Consider the following 15,474-nt stretch of genomic DNA (forward strand, 5'->3'; position numbering starts at 1 on the left):
ATGAAAGAAATGGTTGCTAAACTGGACTTCATCAAAATTAAAAACTTCTTCTCTGCAAAAGACAATGTCAAGAGAATGAGGAGACAAGCCATAGACTGGGAGAAAATATTTGAAAAAGACACATATGATAGGGCAGCCCCGGTGGCACAGCGGTTTAGCGCCGCCTGCAGCCCAGGGCGTGATCCTGGAGACCCAGGATCGAGTCCCACGTCAGGCTCTCTGTATGATACCTGCTTCTCCCTCTGCCTGTGTCTCTGCCTCTCTTTCTCCCTGTCTCTGTGAATAAATAAAATCTTAAAAAAAAAGACACATATGATAAAAGACTTATCAAAAGTATACAAAGAACTCTTAAAACTCAACAAAAAGGAAATGAATAACCCATAGGAAATGAATAACCCAATTTAAAAATGGACGGAGACTCCGCTCTATAAGCCCATGGAAACGAGCCTGGGAAACCCCTTTCATGAAGACTTTCACGAAGATGGTGCCGAAGGCCAAGAAGGAAGCCTCTGCCCCTCCCAAAGCCAAAGGCAAAGCGAAAGCTTTGAAAGCTAAGAAAGCGGTGCTGAAAGGCATGCAGAGTCACAAACAAACAAACAAACAAAAAAACCAAAGAAGATCCGCACGTCACCTACATTCCGACGACCCAAGACCCTGCGTCTCCGAAGGCAGCCCTTATATCCTCGAAAGAACGCCCCAGGGGGAACTAGCTTGATCACTATGCCATCATCAAGTTCCCCTTAACTACTGAGTCAGCCATGAAGAAAATAGAAGACAACACACTTGTGTTCATTGTGGATGTCAAGGCCAATAAGCACCAGATCAAACAGGCTGTGAAAAAGCTCTATGACATTGATGTGGCCAAGGTCAACACCTTGATCAGATTGGGATCATCTAAACTGAGTCTGGCTATAAATCTAAATATAAATTTTTTCACCAAAAAATAAAATAAAATAAAATAAAAATGGACAAAATGCCAAAACAGATACCTCACCCAAGAAGGTATACAGACAGCAAGTAAGCATATGAAAAGATGTTCAACATCATATGTCATTAGGGAATTGTAAGTTAAAACCAACATGAGATACTACTACATTTGGATTTTAGAATAGCCAAAATCTAAAATACCGATTATACCAAATGCTGGTGAGAATGTAGAGTAATAAGAACTCTCATTAATTACTAGTGGGAATGCAAAATGCTACAGTCACTTTGGAGGACAGTTCAGCTTTTTACAAAACTAAACACATTCTTAGCCATATAATCCAGCAACCATGCTCCTTAGTACTGACCCAAATGAATTGAAACATTTTAAACACATGGAAAAAAAAAAAAACAGCACACAGATGTTTATAGCAGCTTTATTCATAATTGCCAAAACTAAGATGTTTATCAGTAAGTGAATAGATAAGTAAACTGTGGTACATCCAGATATTGGAATATTATTCATTGCTAAAAAAATTAGCTATCCAGTCTTGAAAAGACATGGAGGAAAATTGAATGCATATTATTAAGTGAAAGAAGCCAATCTGAAAAGATTACATGCTCTGTGATTCCAACAACGTGACATTCTGAAAAGTCAAAACTATGAAGATGAAAGATCAGTGATTTTTGGAGGTTAGTGGGAAGGGAAGGCTGAATAGGTGGAATGTGGAGGATTTTTCAGGCAGTGAAGCTATTCTGTATGATACTGCTGTGATGAATACATGTCGTTATACATTTGTCAAAAACCTTGGGATGTATAGCATCGAGAATGAACCATAATGTAAACTATGCACTTTGGTTGATAATAGTGTGACAGTGTAGGTTCATCTGTTGTAACAAATGTGCCATAGTAGTGCAGGATGCTCATAGTGAGGGAGATTATATGTGGGGAGAGGAGTACATGGAAATGCTCTGAAGTTTCTCAATTTTGCTGTGAACCTAAAACTGCTCTAAAAAATATTATTAATTTTTAAAAAGATTTTATTCATTTGAGATAGAGAACACAAGCAGTGGGTAGAAGGAGAGAGAGAAACAGGCTCCCCACTCAGCAGGGAGCCCAGTTTGGGGCTCTAGCCCAGAACCCTGGGATCCTGACTTGAGCTGAAGGCAGGCGCTTAACCGACTGAGCCACCAAGGTGCCCCAAATTTTAATTAAATAAAATTAATTAATTTAAATAAAAGTTATATGTACCAGTCCAAGTAATTCAAATACTTTTAAGGTAGTATTAGTCCCTAACTCATTATTTTTTTTAAAGATTTATTTACTTATTTGAGAGAGAGATTGAGCATGCACAGAGAGAGGAGATGCAGAGGGAGGGAAAGATGGAATCTCAGGCAGATACCCTGCTGAGCTCAGAGCCTAACAGGGGGCTCAATCCCGTGACCTCAAGATCATGACCCAAGCCAAAACCACAAGTTGGATGCCCAACTGAATGAGCCATCCAGGTGCCCCTCCAACTTATATTTTCCAGTTTCTTTGGCTTTTGTCACATTTTTTTTTTAAGTTATTTATTTTTAGTTTCAGCTTTATTGAGGTATGATTGATGAGTAAAGTTGTAAGATATTTTAAAGTGTAGGGATGCCTGGGTGGCTCAGTGGTTGAGCATCTGCCTTCGGCTTGGGGTGTGATCCTGGAGTCCTAGGATCGAGTCCAACATTGGGCTCCCTGCATGGAGCCTGCTTCTCCCTCTGCCTCTCTCTGTGTGTCTCTCATGAATAATTTTTTTAAAAAAGATATTTAAAGTATACATTGTGGTAATTTGATACACAGTATATTGTGAAAGGCCTCCCTCCATCTAGTTAATTAGCAAAACTTATATTTTCTTAATCAAAATTTCACACATTATAAATGAACTTTAGTGTCATTTTGTCACGTTTTCTAAAAATCCTCAGCATTTTAAATCAAGAGTTTAACATAGATTCACTATTCTACAATACAGCATCTTTCTACTCAGTAACGGTTAGAATAGTGCTTTCGTATATTTAGACATTTAGGATCCTTACTTAAATAGGCTTTTAAAGTTTTCTTCATGTAGGTCTTCAAGTTTTCTGGTAGGTTTATTCCATGACCTCTTTACTTTCTTTTATTAAATTATATGTGTAGAGATATCACACACACACACACACACACACACACACACACGGGGGCGGGTGGGGAATGTATAAAGCAAACATATAGTAGAACAAATTAAGTTTAATCCCATGCAGTCATATTGCCAGTATTATAAGAGTCCTAATATGTTTCTTGGTTCAGTGTATATTCTACCTCCATGCCCTGCTACCTTCCTTCTCCCAACTACTTCCTGATTTTCATGATGATCTCTTGCATGTCTCTATAGTTTTATTATCTGTGTGTGTATCTAAATAATAGTTTGCTTTTGCCTGTTTTTGAACTTTTATTGAATGGAATCTAATTGAAAACACTTTTTCTGTTCACATCACTTATGATCCGGCAAATATGTGGAGAGTTTTTCCTTATACCATCTAATTCTCTAGTTCTCTTGACATCAACTGGGTGTCCTACAATTTAATTCAATTCTGATACTACCTGGCATTAGTGTAGAACCAACAGGTTAAGGGCTCAGTCCCACATGACTCCCCCCACCATTTCAAGTAATTGCAAGTAGTTGGGCCCCTGGTTACCCACCACTCTGTCTAATTTGGCTAAAAAATGGGGGTTCCCATGACTCCCTTCCTAAGTTTTGATAATAATGGCTCACAAAACTCAGAGAAACATTTCACTTTCTATTACCACTTTATTATAAATGAGGCAATAATAAAGCCAGATGAAGAAAAACATAGGGCAAGGTCCAGAAGAGTCCTGAGTGCAGGAGTTTCATTTTCCCCCCAAACAGATAACCAGTACCATTAATTGAAAGTCCATCCTTTTCCTCCTCATCTTTAATACCACCTCTAACATAAATCAAATTTTCCTATATGTATGGGTCTTTTTGTAAACTTGCTCTTCTGTACCATTTGTCTGACTGACTAGTACCAGTACCACACTGTCTTCTTTAGAAATGTCTTGGCTATTCTTGGTGAGCTCAAGGAGGGGCTCTATCTCAGGACCCTGAGATCATGACCTGAGCCAAAATCAAAAGTCGAATGCTGGGATCCCTGGGTGGCGCAGCGGTTTGGCGCCTGCCTTTGGCCCAGGGCGCGATCCTGGAGACCCGGGATCGAATCCCACGTCGGGCTCCCGGTGCATGGAGCCTGCTTCTCCCTCTGCCTGTGTCTCTGCCTCTCTCTCTATCTCTCTGTGACTATCATAAATAAATAAAAATTAAAAAAAAAAATTGAAGACAGAGGAAGGGGGCCATGAGCCAAGGGATGTGGGCAGCCTCTGGGAGCTGGAGAAGCAAGCGGAACTGACTCTCCCCAAGATACCACTTACCGAAAGGAACACAGCCCTGCCGGGGCCTTACCTGTAGCCCGTGTCGGACTTCTTGCCCATAGAACCACAGAATGATACATTTGTGCTGGTTTTTTAAAAAAAAAAAAAAAAAAAAGTCGAATGCTTAACTGACTGAGCTACCCAGGCACCCCAATAATTTATTTTTTCTTCTTAAGAATGGATGCTGAGGGCAGCCCAGGTGGCTCAGCGGTTTACCGCCGACTTCAGCCCAGGACGTGATCCTGGAGACCCAGGATCGAGTCCCACGTCTGGCTCCCTGCCTGGAGCCTGCTTCTCCCTCTGCCTGTCTCTGCCTCTCTCCCTGTGTCACTCATGAATAAATAAATAAAATCTTAAAAAAAAAAAAAAAAGAATGGATGCTGAATGTGTTATCAAATGCTTTTTGGTGTCTTCACATGATCATATGATTTTTTCTTTATGTGGCAAACTATATTAATTTTTTTAAATGCTAAACTATGTATGATTCCTAGGGAGATTCACCTTGGTTTGCTGGACTTAGTTTATAGTGTTTCATTTAAGATTTTTATGTCTGTGTGCAGACGTGATATTGACTTATAATATTCCTTCTTGTACTTTCAGATTTTGGATCAAGTTTATGCTAAGTCATAATATGAGTTGGAGGTATCCCTTCATTTTTTATTCTTCTAAATAACTTATATAAAGTAGAATCGTTTTGTTCCTTGAATTTTTAGCAGAACTCTCCTTTTAAAATCAGTTTGATCTGGAGTTTTTTGAAGGAAAAATTTCAACTACTGATTTCATTTCTTTATGGTTAAGGAGCTATCTTGATTTTTTTCTTTTTTCTTAAGTCAACTTAAAAAATACCTTTTCACTATGATAAATTTCAAACATGACGAACAGAGCAAACTATATAATGATTCCCCACATACCCATCACTCAATTTTTTGGGACAGTTTTGCTAAGCTTTATTTTTCCAAGGATTTATCTATTTCATCCAACATCCCAAGTTTTTTTTTTTTTTTATGTAGAATTGTTCACAGCATCTTCTCATCTTTTTTATCTTAAGAACATCTGTAATTTTATCTTTTTCATTCTTAATATTAGTTATTTGTGCCTTCATTGTCTTAATTTTATCCTGTTTGCTAATTTTAATAATCTTTTTTTTTTTTTAATTTATTTATGATAGTCACAGAGAGAGAGAGAGAGGCAGAGACACAGGCAGAGGGAGAAGCAGGCTCCATGCACCGGGAGCCTGATGTGGGATTCGATCCCGGGTCTCCAGGATCGCGCCCTGGGCCAAAGGCAGGCGCCAAACCGCTGCGCCACCCAGGGATCCCTAATTTTAATAATCTTTTAAAAGAACAAACCTGTGACATTTGCACTTCTCTGATGTTTGTTCTCTGTTTCATTCATTTCTGCTCTTATTATTATTTCATCTCTTCTTCTTTCTTTGAGTGTATTCTGTCCTTTTTCTGCTACCTAAAAGTGTGTGCTTAGCACATTAATTTTCTTCCATTCTTTTCTAAATGTCTAAGTGTAAATTTTTTTCTACACAATTATTTTGCTGCATGTCACATTTTAATATCTAGTATTTTTGTTACTGTTCAATTCTGAAATTTTTCTAGTTTCTATGATTTGTTCTTTGACCTATATGTTATTTTGTCATACTTCTTAATTTACAGTTGTATGGAGTTTGTCTTAGTTACTTTTTTGCATTGCATTCTAACCTAATAGTATTTTGGTCTGAGTGATAATCTTTTGATGTTGACTAAGATGTACTTTGACTCCTGGTATGTGATAAATTTTTGTAAATATTTCATGTAATTGTGCATAACTATTCTGAGTCCTTTAGATGAAGCTTGTTAAATGTGTTAGAATCTTCTGTATCCATAATAACTTCTTTGTTTGCATGATCTATCAATCAAAAAAGACATGTAAAAATTTCTCACAATGACTGGATATTCCTTTTTCTCCTTGTAATTGTATCTATTTTTGCTCTATGAAGATTATGTTATTAGGCATACAGTTTTGAAATTATTATATCTTGATAAAATAAATCTTTTATTGTATAGTAGCCTCTTTATCTCTAGTAATGCTATTTTCATTGAAATCTATTTTGTCTGATATTAATATAGGTATACTCACTTCTTTTGGTTGCTTTTTTCTTGTTATATCTCCTCCCATGTTTTTACAAATATATATATGTATATATACTTTACATAAATATATATATACTCTATCTATCTATTTATCTATCTATCTAGATATCTAGATATCTATATAGATTAATAGATGTATCCATTCTAGCGTTTTTTAGGTTTGTTGATCAGAGTATCTATCTAGCTAGCCCTTCTGATCAGAAATGGAATTTTTTTTTAAATACTGGAGTTGATTCTAATAATACCATATAGGGGATATTTGCAATCATGTTCATCAATGAGCCTGATCAGTAATCAGGATGATATTATTTGTCATCCATACTGAAACAGCTTTGAGAGTAAAAGGGAGTACAATATTGTTCCAGGCTTATGGCACAGAAATTAATTATAGTACCATTGGCTAGATCATCAGGATTTATGAACTGCCCAATCATTTTGGCAAGTAATGGAGGTAAAGATAAGTTTTCCAGTAATTAATCTAGTTAGGGCTCAGATTTACCCTGTTGGTTTTATAACTGTTATTGTATTACTCTGCATATCTGACTATAAACTGATTATATATTGAATGAGGTTTTACAGAGAAAGAAGGAAACAGACCTGGGTTTGAATGTCTGTCTCTGTGGCTTAATTGTATAATCCTTAGGTAATGACCTAACCTCTCTGAACTCCATTTTCCCCATCTGTATAATGAAAATTATAATGCCTACCTGATAGGAATATTGTGAAACTAAAGATATGTGAAAGCACTCAGTATGTTCTTAGCACATAGCAGATTCTCTTATGTTAGCTTACCTTCTTCTTTAGTTTCTGCTGCAAATTATCCTGTGTATTTGCTTTTCCAAACAAAGGTTGCTTTTTCTCTTGTGACTTAAGGTTGAAATCTTCCCTACTACTCCCCTGTTTACTTTGGATCAGAAAAAATTTCCCACTATGCCCTCAGTTATATGCATGTGGCATTTGGATAATTTAAGAAGGTATAGAAATTGACAGTATTGACAGTAGTAAAATTTTGACCAAAGGAAATAGATTAATGCCTATGTTATATAAAATGTTTATCAGTGAAGTGAAAAGGTAAAATATGATTATCCTTAAAAGCTCAAATGTAAATCTTAGATAAAGCAAAGACTCCCTACTTGACCTTTTATATTCTCACAATCCTTTAACAGGACTTCATTGACTTAACTAGAGAAACCAGACCAAGGACAAAGGATCGCAGTGGACTCTGTGTGATTGACCTGACGAGAACTGAAGAAGAAAATAGACCTATTGCCACACTTGACTTGACTCTAGAACCTGTTGCTCCCTCCCAGAAAGAGCCAACTAATCTTCAGACATGTGCCAGCCTCTCCAGCAAAGAGGTGATGGAAGGGCGGGTAGACAGAAGCTCTTGGCCTGCAGCACGGAGAATCATTAACAGCGATCCTGTGGATTTGGACCTTTTGGAAGAAACCACATTTGAAGGTCCGCAACCCCCTACATCCATCAGTGGGAACTCTGTTTATTCAACAGAACCAAATTGTAGCTCAACTACATTCAAAGGTGACCTTGGCTTCTTGGCAAGCCTACAGCTATCTTCAGATGTTTGCTCCTCCTCCCCAACAAGCAATAACAGTAGCAGCAGCAATCAGAGGGCACCCTTGCCATGCCCACAGCAAGATGTGCCTTGCCCACCACAAGCCTTGCCGTGCCCATTTCGAGCCTTGCCATGCCCACTGCGAACCTCACCATGTCCACCACGAGCCTCCTCATGCCCACCACGAGCCTTGTCATGCCCATCACAAACCATGCAGTGCCAACTACAGGCTTTGCCTCACCTGCCTCAAGAAGTTCCACGCCCTCCTCAAGATATGCTGTGCCCTCAGCAGACTGTGCCAAGCCCACCTCCAGACTCATCATGGCAACCTCAGCACTCACCTAGCCCACCTCAAGACTCACTGTGCCCACCTCAAGACTCTCCTCTGGGCCTACCTCAAGATGTACCAGGCCCACCTCAAAACATATCATATCCACAAGATGTGGCACATTTACAAGATATGCCACATTCATCAGAAGATGTACCACAGTCACCAGAAGACGTGCCACAATCACCAAGACACGTGCCACAGTCACCAGCAGACATGCCACAGTCACCAGCAGATGTGCCACAGTCACCAGGAGATGCACCACAGTCACCAGAAAGTGTGCCACATTCACCTGGAGAAGTCCCAGACTTCCCAGGAGATATGCTCCATTCACCTGGAGATAGGCCATGCTTGCCAGGAGACATGCCACACTCATTTGGAGACTTGGCTCAGTTACCACGAGACAGGCCTTACCCTCTCCAAAATGATGTACAGAACCATGACACTCCTATGGAAGTCTCAGCTCCATCCTCTCCAAGGTTCTCTCCCAGTCCACAGTCTCCACAGTCTGAAACTTCCTTAGAGAAAGTTCCTTGGCTCTCTGTCACAGAAACTCCAGCCAGAAAAGAGAGATCACTGTCAGAGCCTGCTAACCCCAGGTCTGCCCAGGTACAAGCACGAACACCACAGGGTGGGTTATACAACAGACCATGCCTGCATAGACTGAAGTACTTCTTACGACCTCCGGTGCATCACCTCTTCTTCCAGACACTAATACCAGATAAAGACACAAGAGAGGTGAGCTAACATGTCTTCCCCTAGAGATTAGGTGTTGTTTGTATAGGCCTCACATGAAGTTAGTATGCTAAAAGGAGTCCATGCCTGAGAGAACAGGCCCAGGATGAATTCGTTATTTTTATCTTTCCTCCTCTTGTGGAATTACCTAGTGTAGAGTCAGACCTGGGTTCGAATTTCACCCCCATAGTTAGCAATTGGCACTGTAGAAGTAACTATACCTTTCTGAGCCCTAACTTTCCTAGATGTAAAATGGAGATAAGAACAGACCTCAGGATCATTAAATGACATAACATACTTAAAGTGCCTATTAGAGTGTCTGGCTCATTATAGGCCTTCATTAAATAATTCTCTTCAATCCCTATACCTTTCCCTTCCTGATACCCTTGTTACAGCTCCCATATCACAGAGATAGTGATACTCTTGATACTTCAGTGCCTCCAAAATTACTACTTTCTGACTTTGGGGGAGGAAATTCAATTTTAAAATTTTAATGGGGATGGGTCTTATTGAGCTGAGAACTAAACCAGATGCTTTTCTTAGCAGATGTAAGGGGGAAAAAATTGTGGCTAAGTCCTACAATATGAAGCTATTTTTTCATTATCCATAACCATATTCTCAACATTAAGAAGACTGGCTTGAGGTAGTCCAGGAATTCAAAATGCGCATTCTTGAAGCAATCAGCAATCCAGCATAGTGTGTATCAGGCATTCATGTTGATTTGGCCTTTGTCCTCTCATTTTTACTGTTGTTTTATCTTCTAATATGTTTTCTCTCTTCTGAATGACTATCCCCAACCAGTAGCTCATCCTATTTTTTCTTGTGGGTTTGCCTCAGGGTAGTGATGCATCAAGACATTATAAAGAGCATTTGGGGGACTTGAGAAAGTTTGTGTTTCCCTAGTCAAGGCTGTAGTGCTTTGTAGGAACTGCCCCAACTAGAGAAGCTGCCAGTAGATACAAATGGGGATACCACATCCCCTTTCTGTGTAAACATTGCTTAGATTAAAAGATGGCAATTAAGCCAAATAAAAGGGATTATTCCTCTTAATCTTTATTTCTTACTTTAAAGAAACTCGGCCATCTAGAGTTCATTTGTAAATCTTTTCTGTCTCTCCTATGATTTTTTTTCTTAGGCTTTTAATAAATACTTCTTCACTGGGTCATTTTTCCCCCAGAACATGTTAGCCAGTCCCCATGCTGCCATTTACCAGCCATTGGCCTTAAATCTTTGAGTCTCTCTTGTTTTAACTCTAAAATAAATCATGATGACCATATTATAAAGTTATTTGACTTAAAAGTAAACACATCAACCACAAAGCCACCATACAAGGCCTAAAGAAATGTTTGATAAGTATTAGTTCCCCTTAAGTATATGAGCATCAAAAGAATTTATTAACTTTGTTTGTAGCTGTCCCCATTTGTAGGCAAGAAATTAATAATATAGATTCAAATATAGGTAAAGTGCCTCACAAATAAAATAGTAATCAAAGCAAGATTTTTTGTTTTTGTCTTCTCTGGCTCTTAATTTTCATTAAGAGGTACAGTATTGGTCTCTGATCAGTGATATCAGGGTTTACTCTCAGGTGATTTGAGGCATAAGGAAAGTTCACTGGACTTCTCTAGAAGATTTTCTAGAAGGATAATTCCACCCATCTCTGTTTTATTGTTATACATAAGCTGTCAAATCTTTGGTTGATGTTTTAAGTTTAATACTTATTCTCAGATTTTTAAAAATATTCTTAATATAAAACATTTTAAAATATAAAAAATTAATTACTTATGGTGCTATAGGTCAGCATTTATTATTGTTAATAATTTTGGTGTATTGCCTGCTCAGTTGCCTTTTTATACATAGGCATTTTAACTTTTTTTAATGATGGGGATTTTTAACAAAAATATATTTATTATTGTTGGTTTTATTATTTAGAGGTAGCATGAATGTAGAGGGTAGATCTGGAATTATACCACCCATGTGTGAAATCAGCTTCTGCCATTTGTTGCATGACAAATGCTTACTCTAAATCTCAGTTTCCTTATCTATAAAATAGAAATAATAATAGTACGTTTTTATTAGGGTTTGTGAGAATTAAAGTGAGGGTAAAGTAAATGTTCAAAAATTATTCTTGTTGTTACATTTCAATATCAAAAACTTAAATATGGGGATCCCTGAGTGGCTCAGTGGTTTGGTGCCTGCCTTCAGCCTGGGGTGTGATCCTGGGGTCCTGGGATCAAGTCCTGAATTGGGCTTCTGGGTGGAGCCTGCTTCTCCCTCTGCCTGTGTCTCTGCCTCTCTCTCTCTCTCCCCCTCTGTGTCTCTCATGAATAAATAAATAAAATCTTAAAAAAAACTTAAATGTTTTTTTCCTTCTGATTATGAAAGTAATGTGTATCAGTTATGGAAAAATACAAAAGAGCATATAAAGGAAAATCATCCATAATTCCACCCACCACCCAGATAATAGAAAACCACTTTTCACATATTCTCTCCCAGTCTTTTTACATACATACATACTTTTGGGGGATATAGGGGAAGCAACTTAACATTTACTGTTGACAGTAAATCAACAAAATGGGATTCTTCTTTTAACAATAAAACATATTTAAAACATTTTTCTTCATCTCTTTATTTCAGTATCTGATATAGTATCATAACTACCCCTATCTTCTCACCCTCACTACAAAATCAACTTAGGCTAGCTATTGACTCTTTTGTACGTTTTTTTCTATGTTATATTTTATTATAATATTATAATATTTTATATGTACAACTTTAAATTCTTATTTTTTTAACTTAATATACGTATTTTCCCATGTCATTAAAAGTTTTTAGGTAAGACTTTTCAGTCTTTTTATTTTTAATTATGAATATTTCAAAAGCATGGAAAATTTTGCTATCTATCTATCTAACCTATTTCAGAACCTCTTGTTTTTATGTCTGTAGAAATCTATCTTAGGGGCAGTTGGGTGGCTCAGTGGTTGAGCATCTGCCTTTGGCTCAAGTCATGATCCTGGGGTCCTGGGATAGAATTCCGCATCAGGCTCCCTGCAGGGAGTCTGCCTATGTCTCTGCCTCTTTCTCTGTGTGTCTCGCATGAATAAATAAATAAAATCTTAAAAAAAAAAAGAAACCTATCCTAATTTCTTTCTTTTTATCTCTACAGAGTAAGGGTCAAAAATTAGAACCCATTCCTCATCGAAGACTAAGAATGGTAACAAACACCATTGAAGAAAATTTTCCCCTGGGGACTGTGCAGTTTTTGATGGACTTTGTGTCACCCCAGCATTATCCACCCAGAGAAATTGTGGCTCACATCATCCAGAAAATCCTGCTCAGTGGCTCTGAGACTGTGGATGTCCTGAAGGAGGCCTATATGCTTCTCATGAAAATTCAACAGTATGAACCTTAGATGTTGGTGAATCTCCTAGGGAGCCTGAACTCAGGGCATAGCTCTCTTTTGCCTAAGCTTGATTCAGCTAATCATTAGAGAGGGTGACTTAGTATGTCAGTGTTATTTGGGTTGCAATTGACAGGAAACCCAATCCAAACTAACTTTAACAGCTGATTAAAGAGAATTTAATAATTCATGTTACCAGAAACCTAGGAATAAGACTTATTTCAGTTCAGAATGGTTACCAGAATCCATTTTTCAGTCCTGCTTTGTTCCCTTTTCAGGGTCTACATAGTAGTCTTCTTAGTTCTAGCTTTTATGAGAGAAAGAATCCACCTCCTTTATAATCACACAAGAGTTCTGTAATTGAGTCTTATAGGCTTTAATTGGCATAACATAGAACATGAGCCCATTTTTTAACCAATCACTGTGAAGTGAGAGATAGAATATCTTGATTGGCTATATATGCTTCACAGGCTTCATCCTAGGATCCTGGTAGATAAAGCTAATGGGCTAAGAGTAATAAAGAGTTGATTTCTTCAAGGCAAAATTAGGATAGTGATGCCTTCCAAAAGAGAAGTGGATAGTGAATAGCAAAAATACTGAAGTTCCACTACCCTCAGATGGCATAGTATCATGTCAAAGGATGGGCAAGAGCAGTGAGGATAAGAGGAGGTTTCTTGTTTCTGGCATCTTTTACATCCCATCCCCTCTTCATTGAACTCTCCAGAATTCTAATTGATGTCTCTTGACTTTCAGGCTACATCCAGCTAATGCCAAGACAGTGGAGTGGGACTGGAAGCTGCTCACTTATGTTATGGAGGAAGAGGTAACATAATAATTATGAGGGTGTATCTTTTGCACAAGAAGTTTTAATTAGAAACAAATGTGACAGCAAATCTGGTAGTAAAGTCTTTGCCATTACTCCCTCCTTTTACTCTCACCCCGATAAAAAAATTCCTGCTGAAATGGTATATGCTGTCTTCCAATTCAAAATTAAGTACATTTACTTATTCCTCTCCTTCTTGAGATCCCAGTAAAAAGAATAGTCAATGAATAGAGAAAGATATAAATGCATGGCAACAAAAATAAGGGGAAGGGCAAGAAACCTGAATGAAAACTAGAAGAACTAAAGGAAATGTAAGTGTTGACTGGTGAAGCTAGGGAGAGAAAGCCACAGGCTGTAATATATGCAGCCAAGGAGAGAGGAAATCTGCACTTAGAGCAGAGCACTCAAGTCATCATGGGATCAAGCCCTGAAATGGGCTCCTTGCTTAGCACGGAGTTGTTGTGTTTTTGTTTTCAACTCAGAAACACAACATATATAAGAGGGTTGGAGTCAGACATAGACTGTAAATCTGTTGAAAGCTTGTAGATGGAACTGACAAACTCTCCATTCTTGAGTACAGGAAGTTCAGTCATCAGGTTACCAAATTAATTTCAGGCAAAAAGTCAGAGGATTTATTGTCTAAAAACATTCAATGAACCATCTGTCATAAACAATGGCACCTAGTATAGAGTTAGTATTCCAGAAAAAAAAGTTTTCTACATTCTGACTTTTAGGGATCCCTAAACTTACTTGCCAGCTTTCTGTCTGCTCACCCACAACACTTGGATGGAACAAATTACTTTCAATTTAAATGTCTGTACTCAACAAAACTATTATTCAAGTGTGAGTGTAGCATAAAGACAAGCAGGAACTTGAAAAAATATCTCCACACCCCATTTCTTTGGTTACCTAAAGGTATGCATCAAAAGAATAGGATAATAATAAAGAGGGAGGTACAGGATCCAGGGAACACTAGATCTAATCCAAGAGAACAATGAAGAGAATTCCTAAAATTATGGTGAATAGTAGACCTAGAGAGCATTCAGTCCAGATTGGAGCAAAATAATTTAGAGCTTTATGAATGATCTGGGAAACTACCAAGATGATAGACAAGGAAGCTCTAGACTATTGTCCTCCTATAAAGATGCCATGCTAAAAACAAAAAACAAAACAAAACAAAACAACAACAACAACAAAAAACATGGACCAGAATACCTCTGTGAAAACTCTGGAGATCAGTTGAGAAGCTTTGGTACCCAGGAGAATGCATAATCAAGAAGGGACTCAATGAAAGCAGTAGGAAATTTTGTGTTATTTTGTGTGTTTATACTTCTCCCCTCCCCAGCATAGCATGATGCAACTGGGAGAAAACCTCATATTCCCCAGGTCTCCCCTCAGTGTCAAAACAAAAGAGTAGACTTTGAGTCCAGTGCCCTGGCTTGTTAGGGAACTGTGCAAAGGACAGTTTTGTCTCACCTGATTCAGATCACCGATGAGAATAGTGGGATAATTTGGAAGCTGCTGAAAAGTGAAGTGACCACTGCCACATGTTAGAGCTTCAGGGATTTGTAGTTCCACAGGCAGGTAAGAGAAGGACAATGGCCTATGTGCTCCTGAGAAGAAACAAAAGCAAGCAATTTGGGAAATTAAGACAGATAAAAGCATAGATACAAGCCCAGAGAAAACACATACCCAGCAGAGGCCTGAGAGTCCAGAACTTTAGTCCAGGCTAATTGGTGAAGATCTTACCCTTAATAAACTCAGTGGATAGACTGGGGAGGGTATTTGTTTTTTTAAATGCATAAACCTCAGCAAAAGATTACAAGGCATACAAAGAAACTGGGAAATATGTCCTAGTCAAAGAAATAGAATAAAGTTCCAGAAACCAACCATAAAGAAACACAGATTTCTCAACTTCATGACAAAGAATGTTTTTAAACTACCTTAAAAATGCACAAGGAGGGTCCTGCGTGGCTCAGTTGCTTAATCATCCAACTCTTGATTTTGGCTCAAGTCATCATGGGATCAAGCCCTGAAATGGGCTCCTTGCTCAGCACAGAGTTGGCTTGGGATTCTCTCTCTCCCCCTGCTTCTGCTCT

General features: G+C 38.2%; 1 protein-coding gene across 2 annotated transcripts in view; it reads left to right on the top strand.

The window, feature by feature from the left end:
• SIMC1 (SUMO interacting motifs containing 1) overlaps positions 1-15,474 on the top strand; it is an 81,458-nt gene that overhangs the window by 25,105 nt on the left and 40,879 nt on the right. Inside the window, exons 2-4 of one of the 2 annotated variants that reach the window (XM_041750062.1) lie at positions 7,686-9,158; positions 12,319-12,551; positions 13,306-13,375. In XM_041750062.1, coding sequence (XP_041605996.1) covers positions 7,686-9,158; positions 12,319-12,551; positions 13,306-13,375 — 1,776 coding nt within the window. The remainder of the gene's footprint in view (positions 1-7,685; positions 9,159-12,318; positions 12,552-13,305; positions 13,376-15,474) is intronic. The other variant, XM_041750063.1, reaches the window with a different exon arrangement.

This window comes from Vulpes lagopus, chromosome 3, assembly GCF_018345385.1.
Source record: "Vulpes lagopus strain Blue_001 chromosome 3, ASM1834538v1, whole genome shotgun sequence".
Lineage (NCBI taxonomy): Eukaryota > Metazoa > Chordata > Mammalia > Carnivora > Canidae > Vulpes > Vulpes lagopus.